At 36.9% G+C, this 18,665-nt stretch overlaps 2 protein-coding genes and 1 long non-coding RNA gene across 3 annotated transcripts; 2 read left to right on the plus strand and 1 right to left on the minus strand.

Moving 5' to 3' along the window:
* The first annotated feature begins 249 nt into the window (after positions 1 to 249).
* Positions 250 to 2,639, plus strand: LOC108669434. Its single transcript, XR_001930661.2, has 3 exons — positions 250 to 332; positions 681 to 903; positions 2,395 to 2,639. It is a non-coding gene; the product is annotated as an uncharacterized LOC108669434 (long non-coding RNA).
* Positions 2,640 to 3,933: 1,294 nt separating this feature from the next.
* Positions 3,934 to 13,669, plus strand: LOC108669435 (aspartate aminotransferase, cytoplasmic). Its single transcript, XM_018156764.2, has 9 exons — positions 3,934 to 4,142; positions 7,324 to 7,505; positions 9,746 to 9,854; positions 10,389 to 10,443; positions 10,655 to 10,784; positions 11,068 to 11,251; positions 11,750 to 11,915; positions 12,217 to 12,359; positions 12,975 to 13,669. The coding sequence occupies exons 1-9, from the start codon at positions 4,031 to 4,033 to the stop codon at positions 13,115 to 13,117; spliced, it is 1,224 nt and encodes a 407-aa protein (XP_018012253.1). The 5' UTR covers positions 3,934 to 4,030; the 3' UTR covers positions 13,118 to 13,669.
* A 328-nt stretch (positions 13,670 to 13,997) lies between these two features.
* On the minus strand, positions 13,998 to 17,839 carry LOC108669431 (peptide chain release factor 1-like, mitochondrial; the record flags this gene model as incomplete). The annotated part of the gene is made up of 5 exons (XM_047880348.1): positions 13,998 to 14,424; positions 14,824 to 14,894; positions 15,250 to 15,386; positions 15,906 to 16,044; positions 17,705 to 17,839. Coding segments are annotated over 5 exons (645 nt in total), but the record flags the coding sequence as incomplete, so codon positions are not given.
* Positions 17,840 to 18,665: the final 826 nt, after the last annotated feature.

Below are 18,665 nucleotides of genomic sequence, written 5' to 3' on the forward strand. Positions count from 1 at the left end.
AATAATAATTCGTGATAATATTCGTGTATATTAAGCCAGTCATGAATACTGACTCAACAATGGCTGTGCATTAATATGAACATTCTATCAAAGTAACCTAATAGAGTTACCTGATTTAATATACCACTAATGAATATTTTTTCCGATCATTAATGGATTTTAGAAAATTTTAAATGACTCAACGGAAAATGACGATGGTTTGTAGGTTTCAAACAATTCCATAATAACAACGTCAACTCTCCCTGAGCAGGGAATGGAATTCTACGGTTCGCCTTCAGATCTACATTGACTCGTTCTCATTCGAACAAATTGAAGAATCTCCAGCCTATACAGTGAGTAAAACTTTACTATGTCTCGTGTGGAATGATGAATCTCCAGTCTACACAGTGAGTAAAATCTGACAATGTCTCATGAATAATGATGAATCTCCAGCCTGTAGTACAGTGAGAAGCTCAACAATGTGTCGTACACATTAGCCTGCTAAGGAGTGCTAGTTCGATGTTTACATTCCTGAACAACATAATGTTTCGATCGACAATACAATACCTTAAAATTTACTCTTGATTCAAGTGTAGCTGTAATTTACGCAACAAGCACTTATATCTTATTCAGCAGACATCGTCTTGGTTCATCATACTTGTAATTTTTTCTCAACTTATATGCTTATTTTATGCCCACAGTGGGCGACTCTGATCGCAAATTTGGGAGGCAACTTGGGCTTCGTGGGCGTGTCGCTGATCACCGTCTTCGACGTGGTCTACTACTTATTCGACGTGTTCCTGATCCTGGTGTGGCCGCGTTGCTACGACGTCTCGGAGGGCGTCACCAAGTCCGTCGCTCCCGTCAAGAAAATTCCGAAGAAAATCATCATCTTGGCCGGTCCTGCGGAGCAGCTGCCTCACGGTGAAAATGTGGGCTCGGACACCGACACGCAAACTAGTAGTTTGCGTGATTCTGACGGGATGATGACAAAATTTTGAAATTCATTTCAGCTTGCGTCTTTTTTTGTTGATAGGTAAAATCATGAATGGATGGATAGTTCTCAAGTATTATATATTTTTTGTTCTTTGCGCTTCGAGACAATCCTAAGCTGGAAGCTTTCATCCAGAGATTCGTTGCTTGCAACACGATTCATTTGGCTAGAAATAACAATGAAACAGGATTCAATACAACAAAGGAAGCACACCAGCGTTATTTACAGACTTGTAGCAATGCTGACTATAACCTATACGCAAGAGCTCAAAATCAAGCTAAAGAAAGCTGTCGCACCGCAGTAGAAACCCTCGAAAAAAAATGTTGCTAAAAATGAAAAAAAAAACGAAAGCCTTCTTTTTGTACGCTAGCTCGAAGTGCAAGATGAAAGACGGTATCTCTGATCTGAAAGTAGATCAACGAAAGATATCCTCTGATGAGGGCAAGGCTAACGCTCATAATCATTTTTTCAGTAGCGTATTCGCTGTAGAGGACTTGAACAGTATTCCAGCTATTGAGGAGCGCCCAGTCGGCTCTAAATTAACAAGTTTTGAAATACAAGAAGAAGAGGTTCCCTAGCGCCTTATCGCTGTAAATCCAAACAAGTCATGTGGACCGGACGGCTTCCACCCCAGATTACTCAAAGAGTTAGCAACTGTCCTAGCCGGCCCTTTAACGTCATTTTTTGAAAGACTTTGAACGAAGTGATCTTGCCGGCTGACTGGAAAGGAGTTCAAGTGACACCATTATTCAAAAAAGGTGACAAAAGATGCCCGGGCAACTATCGCCCTGTCAGTTTGACGAGTGTCGTTTGCAAGGTAATGGAATCTGTTATAGAATAGAAGTGTCGGCTTTGAAGAAATAGGCCCATGGCCTGTTGCGATTGATATGGAAGGCTATTGTGAGAGATCGATTGATAGATCATTTGACTGCTAATAGTCTCCTATCAGACTGTCAACATGGCTTTATTGCCGGGAGATCCCGCAACACTAACCTCTTGTCTACTATGAACGAATGGACCCGCCTGCTGGACGAAAGGGAGCCAGTAGATGCAGTGTACCTCGATTTTGCCAAGGCATTTGACAGTGTCCCACATGAGCGGCTGTTGCGTAAATTGCAGTCTTTGGGAATTGAAAAAAGTGTACTCAAATGGATCAGAGATTTTCAAGTAGGGAGACGACAACGTGTCAGTATTAATGGGTCTGTATCAGACTGGGCTTCAGTGCGCAGCGGCGTGCCACATGGAAGCGTTTTCGGGCCTATTCCTGTCTCTTATACACATCTAGATGTGTATAAGAGACAGGTAATTTCCTTCGTTGTACTGAACTCCTATTTATTATCTGCATTCCTCATTTTGATAGAAAATTCTCTGGACTGCAATCAGTCCCGTTAATCTGACGGCTGTGTTACTGTTTCCCTCAGGCCAGCCATCCAAGAAGCGCCCGTTGAGATCAAAAGACAGGTGGACGGATCGCTTCAACCAGGTCTTCATGAGCGAGTGAAACCATGTTCCATACTCAAAATTTGTCAGGCTCTATGTTCATATTCCTTTGTGTTTTTCGAAGAAATCCTGCACACGAAATGGCTTCTTTTAAGGGGGGCGTCTACCCTTCAGAAAAAACTTCCACATTTACGAACGGATCTTTCTGAAACTTGACACATATATGTAAAACCGAAATACAAGCAGATTTTGTTTGTATGATTTTCTAGGAAAAATAAATAGAAAACGTGAAATTTATAGAAAACGGACAAAAAAGGGGGTACTCCTCCTACAGTTTTCAAGCTACAGCATTGAAAGATGTACCATTCGATTCGTAAAGACCATACCAATCGAGTAACGAAGCCCGATTTATTTATTTTTGCCTTCTTTTTTTTACACGCATTTTCCCGTTTTCTTCTCATTTTCTTCAGATTTTCCCCCCTACCCCCATTTTGAATCCAAACTATACACAAATCTGAAAGGGCTTCGTAACTCGATAGGTATGGTCTTTACGAATCGAATGGCATATGTCTCATCGCTGTAGCTTCAAAACTCTAGGAGGAGATAGGTTTGCCGTGACAATAAGTGTGAATGTTCAGGCGAGCGCGCATCGCAATAGGCACTCAATGTAGCAAGGATACAAAACTAAACGTTACTGGAGCTTGATTCCAGTCAAGGATGGTGGCCTTGGTGGGAGCGACTGCATGCACACCTCCTCATACGACGCCAGGCGGGCAAATAAGGTGCACCTCAAGCAGACACTATTTAAAGTGCTCGCAGCGAATTTCCTTCTATTCTATTTGTTAAAGAACTTCCCCACCCTCCTCCCTTTCATGATCTGTCTTGAACGCATAAATCAACGTAGCGATGGTAATGGTACCGTTGGATAGGGCAGAATGTCAGCTTTAAGATGAGACTAAAAACCGGAAAAGCCAAATCCGAAAACTTTAGGGTAGACGCCCCGTTAATGTCCGCACAAATTATAATAAAATTCGCATCACTCGTGGATCTAAGTTAGTGTTATTCGAAAACAAGTTACTTAGGAACCATTTTCTGCACTCGCTTTGCGTACTTTTTATAGGTTATCAGAAAACTTCATATCTTAACATTTATATTGGTGTGTGCTTTGCTTATATAGCGAATAATTTTTGGTATAATGGTAGAATACATATATGGAAATTAGATTCCACCTGTGATACTAATACAATTTTTTCGTCAATGTTCGCAAGAATACATCCAATTTTATATTTACTTTACTATTTGAGTGTTGATACACGCTCAAGAAGCATAGTTTTGCGCCCAGATTAAGTCAGCAACAATAAATTTTAATGTTGACCTTGAAATTCAAGATGAAGGTTGAATGCATAATTAATCTCGTATAAAGAATTAAATTGCTTTATTAAATAGCTGGAATACACATCATACTATTACACGTAGTTTTTTTCCCCCCCTCTACCACTATAGTCAGCTGTTCTGTTCTGCATTTATACTTCAGTCGGTCAGTAGCCGTGGTTAAGTTTGGTGTGTTAGCGCTACTGTAAATTAGAATAGCTACAACTGCTACGTGTGTTAGCAGACATGGCTGGAAGGTTTAGCGAGGTATCTCAAGCGGCAGCTATTGAAGTATTTGCTGTAGTAAAAGCTTTCAATGATGATGCGCATGAAAAGAAAGTCAACCTTAGTATTGGTGGTGAGTAAGTGATGCGACAGTACGACCAAGATTCTTTCTTACTTTGAATTTTGTTGAGTTTTGTATCGCCAGTAAGCCCAGTATCATTATCATATACTCATAGTATAGCTAGCCTATCTGTGCAAAACTGTGACTCTTTGAGTACCTAAGAGTGACGTGTCTTCTACTTCTAGCCTCAGCCTCACTCACTCCTCAAGTTCTAGGCATTAGGCATATGTTATTTGGAATACTAGGCACAGGCATATTGGCTGTAACAGTGTAACTGACTGTGGGCAAGAACTTGTGTTTATATTTTTTTTAAGTAGGCTAAACAGTTTTGCTTTATTTCACAAATTCTCAGTTAAATTTATCCAAAATCCTGGGCATTTCTGCATTTATAAAGTTCCCAACAAATTGACAACTTGACTTGACAAGCATAGTTATCCAATTGAAATATTGAATTGTATTTCAGTTTTTCTAGTTGTGTACTTGTGTTAATCATAGAAGGCTAGGTAGCAAAATGGAGTTTTTTACACTCTTTCTGCAAGTTTAATTTTGAGTCCTTTAAAATTTAAATAAGTACCGGTATGTGCACAAAATTTTTTTCTTGATTGTAATGAAAATTATACATTTGAAAAGAGAAAATAATCTAGAAAAATACCATATAAATATGAGTGGAGTACAAATAAAATGAGAGAACTATGATTTTTTCCATTATTCTATAGCATCCCAAAAATGGAAATTTTTTTGCACTTATTTTGTAAAATCAATTATTTCCAGATTTCCTATTAGCAATTTCTAAAGATTTTAACACCATTGGAAAGCTTTTGGTGTAGGCTCTCTATTCTAACTGAAACATTTTGGTTGAGTGCGGCAGGTGGATGGAGAAAAGAAAATGTGTGACTGATAGATATGAATGGCACAAATTCACCAGAAGGCAAAATTTAACCCATAATAAATTTTAATTTCAAGGTTTTGGTACTATAAGTGAGCTTAAAAAACACGAGATCTAAATATCCATTGAGGGTAAGCTTTGAAGATTGATGAATGGGATTGGGGAAGATGGGCTGATGGATTATATCATGCCATTCTAGGATTGGCAGCACTTCTGGGTCTTGGTGAAGGGCTTCCTGTTCTTTTTCCCTTTGGGAGGAAGTGGGTGACACTGACAGGAGACAGGGCAGGGGGGGAGGAAAGACAAGACAGGGTAGTGACAGGAGACAGGCCAGGGGGAGGAAGGTAGTGACAGGAGTCAGGAGACAGCACTTGACCAAGTTGAGTTAAGAGATTTAAAGAATTTAATTTTTGATCAGAGACAATTAGTCACCTGAAATTTTTCATGAAATGAAAAGTTAACTTCTAATAGATAATTAAAAATTTACTTATTTCTTGAGATTTCATATCTAGAATGAAGTATAACTTTAAAAGTGTCAGTTGTCAAAGTAGCAAATCATAGCAAGTTGCCATTTTCTCAGTAGCAGAACAAAACAATATAATGTACAGCAATCCCTTGATTAATGTGGTTAATAAATCCCTGAGTTTTACCGTGTTAAGCAAAACCGCGCTAATCAAACTTGAGAATATATGGGAATAATTATAATGAATCCTCAAAAATAGCAAAGTTACATAATAATTTTTTTTTCCACTAAAATTCATCATATTTTTTTCTAAATAATAGGAGAAATAAATAAAATAAATGCGAATGAATTAAAATTTATTTTTTACTGAAAAACAAATCCAATTTCAATTGCACAGTAGTATTAGATTTCTTTCTCTCCTTAGATTTAGATTTCTTCCCTTTTTGTCCATAATTATGATGGTAATTTATCAAGAAAAATTATGTAGTTTGATAAAAATGAGCAGTAGATATGGCAGCGATCTGGACCGGTTGAAGGCTAACGAGTAACTAGAGCACCGGCATGGCGCACTTACCAGCGAACGTTGCCAAACTCGACCATTCGAGTTATGAACGAGACAAGGCGCGGTTAAACCGACTCTGTAATTGACATAAGATATGCTTCAATTATTACAATGCTTCTCTTTAACTTCACTTCTTGTTTGTTTGTTTGTTTGTCTGTCTGCTACAAATCTTATAATTGATATTTATCACACTTCTACCTCTCCAATCAATCTGAAATTTTGCACATTTGCATAAAGTTAGAGACAATGCATGAATCAATTGACAGAATATATCATTTAGAAAAATTAAAAAAAAATTGTTAAAATAAAATTAAAAAATTAATTTTTTTATTTGATAATAAAATTAGAAATTCATTGTACATGTGAACATTGGAAACACTGGATTCTTTGAAGTGTTGTCTTGAAAATTAATTTTTAAAAGCATATTATTATTATTAAATTATATAAAATTGAATAATTGATACTTATCATTGTTTAACACTTTAACTGTGGATCCCAAAGTAGCCTGTTTTCCAGTGATGCAACTCATTCAAACTTGAATACCGTCAACCGGGGCTACTCGGGACGGGCGGGGTAACTCGGGACAGTCCTCTGACACGGCGTAAAACTGTTTTAGTAGCAAAACTAATTGGAATATTACAAAACTAAATATAGTGGCATAAACGTCAACATTTTTCCTATTTATGTAGTATTAAGGAAGTTCAAAAATACTACATTCACTAGCTTTGAAAAATTCCTGAAAAAATGGTGAAAAACAATATTTTGGAAAGTTACTTCTGCTAAGGTCTGTAGTAAAAAAAAAATTCACCGTATTAAAAAATTTTACTTACATAAAAGTTGCACCCAGGTGTCGGCTTGAAAACGTAATCGACAGATTTTGCCTATCTCATTCCAAAAAAATTGCGGTCATTTCCGCACGGTGGGGCTACTCGGGACACCCCCAAAAGCGCATTTACAGTAGAACCTCAGTTAGCAAAGGCTCCAGTTAAGAAAAAAAATTTATTAAAAACAAAGAATATTGATTACATTTACCTTGCTGAGCGAAAAAAGTTCAATAATCGAAAAATTAGTGCATCATCGGGCATCACAAAATTGTGCATAGAATGTCATATTTACAATTGCGCACCAGGCATCATAGAATGAAAAGTAATTGACCTAAACTATGATGCATGTTCATGGATATGGTAATAGTGCATCAATAATAAGTGAATTAGACCGACAAGATTTGGGGCAGAAATTTCAATCACACAATCAGAGTCTCACCTTGTATTGTATTTTTCAGCTTACCGAACTGATGACAGCAAGCCGTGGGTGCTGCCTGTTGTGAGGGAGACTGAGACTGCGATGGCCGCAGACACGAGCCTCAACCATGAGTACCTGCCCATTCTTGGGCTGGAAAGCTTCTCAACTGCTGCTACAAAAATGGTGCTGGGAGAAAACAGTGCCGTTTTGAAGGAGGGAAGGGTAAGTTTATGCCAATATAAGCATATGAAAGCTGTGTAAATTGGTCAGCAAGGTTATGGTTTTTCCCAAAATTAATTTTGAGAATCGATGAATCAATGTAAAAAGTCTACACATATTTTAGTAATTTTTGGGAGGTGTACAAATGCAGCAGCAAGATCTTTAAAAAAAATTGCTTTACAACTAATGTACATATTCTAAACAAACCTATAGGTACATTTCAAAACAAATTTTTCATAGTTGATGATGTGAATTGCTATTGTGTGCCAAACCTATAAAATACATAATCTGTGGCTAGATCATAAGTTGGAATTGATCAAGCAACCTAATTTATCTACCTATGTGTTCATAGTCTGAAATTCTGAACTGCATATTGGATCACATGTGGTTTAGATATTAAAAATACTGATGTTCTTTGTAGGCTTGTGTTGATTTTTCAGTGGTCTTTATTTGAGATGAAGAGATAATAATATACGTTTAAAAATTACTTTTTAAAGACAACACTTCCAAAGAATCCAGTGTCTCCAATCTTAAAGATGTACAATGAATTTCTCATTTAATTTTAGAATATTAAAAAAAGTAATTTTTCAATTTTTTAATATATAAAATTTTTTTAATATATAATTTTTTTCAAAATTATTTATTCTGTTAATTGATTCATGCATTGCCTCTGACTTCACAAGTGTGCCAAATTTCAGATCAATTAGACAGGTAAAAGTGTGTCAAATATCAGTTATAAGATTTGTGGCTGACCAAATTATTTTTTCAATTTTTAAATATTAAAAAAAATTAATTTTTAAAATCATCTCTTTGACATTTGATTCATGCATTGTCTCCAACTTTACACAAGCGTGCAAAATTTCAGATCGATAGGATAAGTAGAATTGTAGGTATTAAATTTCAATTACAAGATTTGTAGCAGACAGACAAACAGACAAGAAGTGAAGTTAAAGAGAAGTGTTGTAAATAGAAATTAATCATTCAATAAATTAAGGTTGCTTAGGATCTTCCCAAAAAACCCACTGCATCTTTTTGTTTGTGTTTATGATTACATTATCATGCCTCTGCTTATCACCAATCATCTGGCCATTGTTACAAAAATGAAAATATGAGGGCGAACAAGAACATTTATGCAATACAAAATATATTGAGCTTAGCAACTGTATTTATAAAATCTTATAGGTTTCAGACTCTACAGAGTCTTATATATGGTAATTTTAACTTAATTTCCAAGCCGGTCTATGTTAACCCTGTCAGGGCTGCCATTAGGTGGTCAGAGTTCCCCCGTTTGGGGGAACTTGGACCACCTGGGGGGCGGGACCCCCCATTTGCAAACTATGCAACTTTCCTCAAATTTGTTATTTGCATATGTAACTAGAAGAGCTCTACTACAATGCACCAAAACCTGGAGTTATTTTACCAAAAAGTATGATTGATTTTACCACCCAGTCTAAGATACCCCCAGAGCTGGGGTAAAAAAGACCATCGATTTTTTTTAAATTACATCAAATCTATGAGAGGCAGGAGCCAGCAATTTATGGTGAGTGAAGCTAGAGTATAGACCTGTATTTTGCATGTTTCAATTCAAGTCTAACTTATCTAGTAAAAAAATGGCATCATTAAAAAAAAAGCGGTCTAAGTTACCCCAGTTTATGGTACGTACTGCTTTTAATGCTACCTAAATATTCCAATTTTTGTATAATGCACAGGATCTTATTTTGTTTCATTTCCTTTTGAAATATAAATTAATGTGATATCCTGTATCTACTGGCCAAAGGGTTAATTTTTCAAGTTGCTGAAATTTTTTTTTGGTGTTAGTATTTTTGTGATGGAAATTTCCCAGAGTTGCACATTCATTCTTACATAAATAATGGTGCTAACAAGATTCTGAATTCAATACGTAACACATATTTATAATTTGTCTCCAGTATCCCCCACCAAACTGCATATTTAGTGACTTAGACTAATGTTCTCTGATGCTTTATATGCTTACATAAAAGCACCATAAAGTTGTTAAAGAAATAACCTTAACATTTCTTATGGTTGGGGGATTAGTCAAAATTAGGCCAATACAGTTGGAATCAATTTCCATGCATTTGCAAAATAAAATATGTGGGCTATAAATTTAATGCTGAAACATTTTATTATGTAAAAAAATGTGGGTGAAGCATTTAAATATCTGCTGTATGAATTTTCTCCATTCTTGATCTTTGTTGTTCAGCCCAGTGATTATTCTGCTTCAGGCTACAGGAATTCAAACGCTGTCAGGCACCGGTGCTCTGCGAGTAGCTGCCGACACCCTCAAGCATGTGCTCAAGTACAACTCCTTCTATTTCAGCAACCCAACTTGGGGTGAGTTCTTGAATGTGAGTAGTGTAAATAAATAATTCCTAATTAGTATAAATAAATAATTCATAATTAGCATAAATATATTATCGAAAAGTGATCTCTACAAGTTTGTACTTACTTTTGCTTCTTACAATTATAATAAAAGTTATGTGCTATCCAATATATTTAAATACATTGGCATAGTTAAATGTGGAATGCAGTAATCTGTGCTACACACTGTTTTCTTTCATTATGTATAAGCCAAATTACGTAAATTTTAGTCATGGCATCCACCTCCTCAGATGTGTTGAATAAACCTAGGAAAAAACCTTGAATTCCAACCCCACAAAATTAGCATGCGCTATAATTTTTCAATTTATGATTTGATGCTTTTAATTTCATGCTCAACTTTATAGTGTATTAATCCCATTGTCAAATACGTACCTATATTTATTTATTTTAAATTCAGCACAAGATTTTAAAATTTTTAAACATTTGTAGGTAGCTTTTGCACTGCTGCTAACTATCAAAGATTGATGATTCATTTTGTTTTAATAGGAAATCACAAGATGATTTTCGAGCATGCTGGCTTCACCGAAACCCACCAGTATAGGTAAGTTCAAGGATTTTCTTTTATATTCTATGTTAAATAGGCATTGACAAGGTCTGATGAGTGTGCAGTAGAAGCAGAGATTGCTATTGAATGGTTAGATTTTTCCTAGCTAAAGCGAAAAGGTTGATCCTTATAATTTATTGCTACAGGGATTTATTTCTTACAAAAAATCTAGAGATTGAAGACATCTAATCATGTTCATTTTTACTAGGTATTGGGACGCTGCTAACCGTGGCCTTGACATCAATGGCATGCTGGAAGACCTTAATGCTGCTTCTGCCAACTCCGTCATCATCCTGCACGCATGTGCCCACAACCCCACTGGTGTTGACCCGACGCAGGTAACATCATAACGTTTACCCTTACAGGAACCTAACAAACATTTCATTACATAGCAAAATTAATTACATTGCTGGTACATCCTTGAGATAACTTTTATGGTAATTAAAGTAATAATTTATTCGCGTTCATGATTAGTGTGATGACATGGAGACCAAATTATTAAACTATGTAGTCGTGTTCTGTATATTAGAAACCCTTTGAAACCACAATTTCCACAGTTTTATTTAATATTGGGAGAATCATCGATCTTGTGATGAGTTTCATCTGATGATTTGTTCACAGGAACAATGGAAGCAGATTGCTGACGTGATCGAAGCCAAGTCGCTGTTCCCGATTTTTGATACAGCTTACCAAGGCTTTGCTTCAGGGGACCTAGATAAAGATGCGTGGGCTGTGCGTTATTTTGCAGACCGTGGCTTCGAGTTGATGGTCACCCAGAGCTTTGCCAAGAACTTTGGCCTCTACAGTAAGTTTCTTTATTGTCAAGAGAAAAACATAGCTTCGCTTCACGCATATCGCCTACCCTCACATTTCTTGGCAGTAAAAGACTCACTCTATCATTTATGCTCTGCTAATGCATTAAGTCTTCTCTTCAGGATATTCTAATCAATCCCCGCCGATAGTATGCCTAAAAATCTTGATCCTCTCTAGTATCATACCCATCGCAATTCATCATCTTTTTATCTTTTCGTATCATGGATAAAAACGGCTTGATCTTCTCTTGCTATTTTGCCCAACTGACTCCTTTCTTTTTATCATACTGGCCAAAATTGGTAATTTTTCGTTGTCTTGTCACACAAACTTGATCATCTTTTGTCACCACATTCACCCAACTCGATCCTCTCTCATTACCATAACCCACGAACCAACTAACTCGCATACGAGACCCAATCATGGTTTATATCGATTATAATTATATTATCGTTTATATATCGCATACGACTCATGGTCTTATACTCACCAGACGAGCGCGTGGGCAACCTGGCGGTGGTTGTGAAGGATGCGTCCGTCATCCCTGCCCTCAGGTCGCAGGTGACGCTGCTGGTGCGAGGCAGCTACTCGAACCCTCCCAACCACGGAGCGCGAGTCGTTTCTACCGTTCTCAACAACCCCAAGCTCTTTGAAGAATGGTTTGTTCAATACATTCAATTTGTTACCGTACCTTGTTTCTTAGAATGGCGAACGTGGCTCCGTTAAACCAACGACTGTGTTCTAAGTAAAAATTTTTATGCCTCAATGGAAATACAATCGATTTGTTACTATTTTTACGCTTTCCTTGGACCGCTTTTCGTGTTCCTGGCATTTCGCGGCGGGAATATTCCATTTCTTGTTCTCGGTGTTGTATCTTTGATCACAAACATCAAGACAAACATGGCCACGGAAGGAAAATGAGTACACTTCTATATTTATTATTTTCACTCTGATTTGCAGGCGCACGTGCATCCGCACGATGAGCTCCCGCATCCAGGAGATGCGCGCGGGATTGCGTGAGCGTCTCGAGAAGCTCGGCACGCCGGGCCTCTGGGACCACATCACGTCCCAGATCGGCATGTTCTCATACTCCGGCCTCTCAGGTCATTTTTCATTGAAGGGATTGTGAAATTCCCCTAATTTGTTTCTCATATATAACATGCATAAGCAAGCTTGTCTCTGTCATCACTGTTTTTTTTATTGCATTCGAACATTGTAGAAGAATTCTTCCATTACCTCTGATTAGTCAATTTATTGCTCTTAGGTCTATTACCGTACGATTCAGAACCACTGAATAAATGAACTTATTATTGATGCCAGAAAACTTTTTTTCATAAATCTTGTTTTCTTTTTCATTATTAAACAATGAAAAGCAAATCATTTTCTTTGCTTGTTATTGTGAACGCTTTAAATGAGGATTAAGATTATGCAACATATTTATATAGTTCAACTGAAGTTTGCTCTTTACTTGGCTACGGTAAAAAAACTTTGGGCGATTCTCTTCATTTGTATTTTTCTTTTATTTCTATCTATTTCATTTCTTTATTTTTCTTTTGAGCTCCTTCAGAACTCGCCTAGGTATTTATTTTGCCTCTTGCCTCTCTACCTAGACAGCACAATAACTCTTCTTCCAGTTCCGTTCCGGAATTGTTCAAAAATTATACTCGTTTAATTTATTGCATTTTTATACATTCACCTTTACTCACCTCTCATCACAGCTGGCCAAGTGAAATTCATCGCTGAGAAATACCACATCTACATGCTGTCGAGCGGCCGTATCAACATCTGCGGTCTAACCACCAAGAACATCGACTACGTGGCAGAAGCTATCAATGACGCTGTCCTTAACGGCCCCAAGTAAACACGCGTCATCAGAAGAGTCCACGACAAGCCAAATGTGCATCGCATACGCATGAAAACTTGTTCTTAGTTCTGTGTTTCACATTTACCACGTTTTTGTGTTCTTTTGATTGCATGCTTGTCTTGTTCATAGCTTATCTTGGTCCAAAAGCATTATTGCATTACTTGAAAGGTCTTAGCTTGGTTCACATTATACGAACAAGCAATGTTCCTCTTACGGCTTCTTTAACTCTCGCAGTTGAGATTGCATACGGCGCGTCGAGTGTTATGGTGCCGAGTGATTCGTTGAGCTCATCCGACATATTCGTCAGAAGTCATGCAAAATATTGTGTACAATGACCGGTCTTATCTTGCTAGTTCATGAAGCAATGAATATGACCGCTGGAGTGAAAGAAATTCAACGAGATTAATAGTAATTGGGCATTGGTAGCTCTGCCAGGCAGGTACGCATATTCATTTATTTGCCGCTTTTCACAATTATGCGCATTTAATTGTAATTCGTAAGGCAATGTCGCCCGTATGCAGAAAAATATATATTGATTTTAAATTCCAATATGAAGTATTTTGATGGGCACGTATTGCGATGACCTTCACTAATTATGATCTGCACATATTATTATAATTATGATCTGCACATATTATTAAACAGACTTGTTGAGCATACTATTACTCTGCGTCACGTGCTTACATTAATGTTTGTCAGGATGGAATAAATTTGTGCGTTAGACTATTATAATCCAAACTGAAGGTTATCTGTGCTTCTCGGCTCGAATGGATTTTCACGAAAACAGAAAAGGAGAATGAACGCAAAAAAATATATTGTTGAATATATAAATATATATATAAAATTGTGGTTGAATAAAAGTCACTTATACATGTCGTATATTTTATTCAAAATTCGTGCACATTTAGTTCCTTTCACTGTTAGTTACTTTACAGAACAAACGCTGCCAACTTATGCAAGAATCATTTTCATTCTAACTTCCAAGAATGGATCGTCAATTATTGCATGCCCTTCCGATTCTCAACAATAATTGGCTATATGGTAGCTACAATTTTTCTTCAACATGGCATCCAGGTCTTCACATCGGTCAAGGACAAAGCCAGTTCCCTTGTCATGCGCTCGAACGAGAGTTCAAGTGTCACTACTTCTTATTAACGCTCGCTATGATATTGGCGAGGGGATCGGACATCAGCAGCGTTTGCAGGTTCTCGCGGTGGGCGAATTCTTTAAGTTCGTCCAGCAGATGTTGAAACACTTCTCCTCCAGATAACACGCCGTTCACGTCGTGAATACTCAACCCGATCCTGGACACGGTAATTACTTAGAATCATACAAATCTTTGCATCGATTCATTCGCACTCGCTCCAGTACCTACATTCCCAAATCGCTTCAGTTTGAATTACTACTAATGTAAGTCTTATTCAAGTTCATTAATTTCACAAAACTGATTACCAAATAGTTTATTGAGGCATTTTTAATTTCATTTGCGTTAAATAATAACGAATCATACGTTAAATAATTAGTACAATTGTATTTAATTCAATAGTAAAAAGTACCAATTGTGCTGCGTTGAAAACGTGCTGCGGGCAATGCGTATTGATAATGACTGAATTCATGTGCACTAATTTTTTGGCGGTTAATATGTATGAAATAACATCTCAGCCCTGCAGAAAACAGCGAGCTGACACAAGGCAACAACTGACCTGTGATCAGTAACTCTGTCCTGCGGGAAGTTGTACGTGCGTATCTTCTCTGATCGTCCTCTGGTGCCGACCTGCCAGCAACAAACAGACACATAAAAAAAATATAACTCAGTACTCACTGCAGTGAGTGACAGAGAGCGCATTTTCTCGTCGACGAAAACTTGAGGTCACAGACAGACGGACGGATGGACAGACAGACCGACGAACATGGCGAGCACAATAGTGCATTTTTTCCATAAATGAGAAAATGCGCTAAAAAAAACAAGAAATTATATAGCCACATCAAATTATTATCCGTTTTCTCACCTACACAAAAATACGTTCATGTCGTTATTATTTGCACGGTTTTTCCATGAACAAAGTTAAAATAATAGCCTGCTTCATATCAATGTCAAAAAAGTGATAAGCACTCGTTATAATATATACCTGAAGCCTCCTGCTGGCAGTGGAAGCGTCAATTTCCTTGTCTTTCTCGCGCTGGTAGAGCAGCGACCGAAGGCGCGCTAGAGCAAGCGACTTGTTGCGATACTGATTCCTCTCCCGCTGACACTCGACCACTGTGCCTGAAAATCAGATCGTTTGTTATTGTTAATATTGTTCAATATTACACTCTTAGGACGGAAACTAGTAACCTTAGTATGTGTTCCGTATAAAAAAATTGTTTCAAAATGCCACTGAAACTGTAGCAGTAACTTCCACTTGGCACGTCACTGTCAGTGTTATTTTCGCCTTTACCAATATTTTATAATACTAATACCATTGTGATGTTTAATAACATAATTACAGACCTAGCTCAAGATGAAATCATCACTCACATTATTTGCTAATTTCAGAACAATATGCTTTTCATAGGAATTCATCTTGGTCTATATATTCATGATAATTTCGTCATGTTAATTATCATATCTCATCTCATTCAGAAAGTCGAAGCAATAGAAAGCATACAGTCAATACAATACATGATTTTTTTTCTTCAATGTAATTGCTCTGAGTTGATAAAAAAAATTGATAAAAATATGACATTAAATTTATTACTCGTGTATTTCTGTAAGAGCAATGAGATCAAAACCAGTTAGACTCACCAGTTGGCAAGTGTGTAATCCTCACAGCAGAATCAGTCTTGTTAACGCTTTGGCCTCCAGCGCCTCGAGAACGAAACGTGTCGATTTTAAGGTCTTTGCCATGAATAACTACGTCGAACTGAAATAATGGAATTAATGTTAGATTTTACAGGAATGATTGTAGAGCTTCAGCTAAAGATGAGTAACACAAAAATCGCATTTGCAAAATTCATAAATAATACATATTTTTGTGATCCTAAAACGTCTCCTTATATTAAATGTCAACGCAAATTTTTAGAGGTCATTTTTTACTTTAAATGGGATTGGGAGTGCAGGGTATACGTAACTTGTTAGGCGGCATTGTACTACCACAGCTATGGTGCTGTTGAAATAAATATTAGCCCAATTTTTGAGGGGGTCGTATCGGTCAAAATTTTGGATTTTGACTTTTCCGGTTTTTAGTCTCATCTTAAAGCTGACATTCTGACCTATCCAACGGTACCAAAACCATCTCTGTACGTTTATTTATGCGTTCACTACAGATCCCAAATGGAGGGTATGGTGGGGGGTTCTCTAACATTTAAAGATGGAATAAATTAGCTGCCAAACACTTGAAATAGAGCGTCTAGGCGAGCTGCACCTCAGTTACCCGGCAGACAGCGTACGGGGAGTAGTGCATGGAGTTGCTCCCACCATCCTCGACTGGAATCGAGCTCCAGTAACGTTTAGTTTCGAATCCTTGCTACATTGAGTGGCTATTCAGATGCGAGCAGGACTTTGTCGGGCAGTAGTTATGAACATTCACACTTATTGTCACAGCAAACTTATAACTCCTAGTTTTGAAGCTACAGCGATGAAAGATACACCATTCGATTCGCACTTAAAATATCTAGAGATTGTCGAGCAACTTTTTGTCGATTTCGTTATAGTTTTGAAAATATTTTGAAAAAAGGGAAAATTCAAAATTTTTCAGAAATATCATCATAACAAGAGAACCAAGAAAAAAATTCAAAAAGTGGCCCGACAATCGCTAGATATGGTCTTTACGCATCGAATGATAAGTATCTCGATGTTGTAGCATGTGATTTGCAACAGTTAAAACTTTTTTAGAGTATCCCCTTTTTTTGGCCGTTTTCTATGAATTTCACGTTTTCTTTCATTTTTTCGAAAAATTCACATGAATGAAATAGTCGTCATTTTCAATTTTAAATATGTGTACCAAGTTTGGAGACGATCCTTCCCTAAATATAGAAAATAGATTTTGACCGATACGACCCCCTTAAGTGATATTTGTTAATAATAATAATAGAATAGAATAGAATAGAAGTGTCGGCGTTGAAGACATAGGCCCATGGCCTGTTGCCGATTCTTGAACTTTTCGTGACTTGATTCACAAGGGATCCGGCCTTTGGAACCCGATCTTNGCTGAAAATTGCTTAAAGTAAATGGCTGAGTTACTTCTAACAACAAGAAATTTTTGAAAAATTTAGGGAGTAACAATCTATAATTGATATCAACAACCATCAAATCAACTCAAAAACTTGACAAAGGAAGTAGAAAGAAGCAAAATCATAGGAAGATCAAGATCCACTATATTTACATATACCGTATAAAGCTGATAAAACTTAAAGAGGAGGATGAAATTGGCTGATATTATTCAGAAACATACAGTCAATCAATAAAATAAATACTCAAAATTCAAATCAGAAATCTATCAGCAAAGGGCTCACTATGTCATTGAGCAACTATGCCTAGCACATATCTAACTTAAAAGAAAAATCGGTCTAAATTATTTATGTATGTAGGTCATTATCATGTACCAAGTTGAAATGCTCTTCAAATGCATCTTTAGCTGCCTGTAGTTCCTCGACAGCAATGCTGTGCAGTTCCTGATCAGTTGACTTGTCCTGTAGGAGCTCCTCGGTCTGGTTGATGGTCACCACTGCTCTTTCTGTCTGACAAAGTAATTATTAGTTACTAAACATAAAAATTCAAGTACAGCAATATTGATAAATACTGAAATCAGTTAATGTAGGTATTACTTAATAATTCTAGTAATACATGTATAATACCTATGGTACTCTCCAGCATACATGGGGAAAGTATGATATTGAAGTCAAATCTTTTACAGCATCAAGAGATGAAACATGGGGCCATACCATACTAAAGCATCAAGAAATGAACCATGGGGCCATATCATACTATCAAAATTTAGTTAAGAGTTAGAAACTCCCACTGCAATAATGGACAGCTTCTCAAGCTAAACCCATAGATGAGAAAATTGTTCAATATTTCTATGTAAACAAGTTATGATAGTAGTATGGCTCCAGTTTAATCAAAGAAAGTCTCAATAGTATAAATTAGGACAATGTTATTTGGCTTATTATTTAATAAATTACAACATTGTATTAGCTTGTTGAAAACCAAATCTTTATACATTACGGTATACAATGAAAACAACATGAACAGCATGATGCTGAAGAGTGAGGTCATAAAAGATATGTGCCATACCGTAAAATGGGGTTACTTTGACTGGCGGGGTTACTTTGACCGGCGGGGTAACTTTGACCATTTTTCATTTTTTTAACAAAAACCCCCAAAACTCAAAAACGAATTGACATAGAAAAATTTTGTCAGTGGCCATCAAAAGCCTAATACTGAGGCTACATAACACAATAGATAGATTTAAAAAGTTTGCATATCTAATAGGTTAAAAAATTAATAATGTGACCCACGAAAAAGAGCTATTATTTAAAGCCTGTCGGAGTACCCCCTCCAATT

Source organism: Hyalella azteca, unplaced genomic scaffold (genome assembly GCF_000764305.2).
Source record: "Hyalella azteca isolate HAZT.00-mixed unplaced genomic scaffold, Hazt_2.0.2 contig5267, whole genome shotgun sequence".
Lineage (NCBI taxonomy): Eukaryota > Metazoa > Arthropoda > Malacostraca > Amphipoda > Hyalellidae > Hyalella > Hyalella azteca.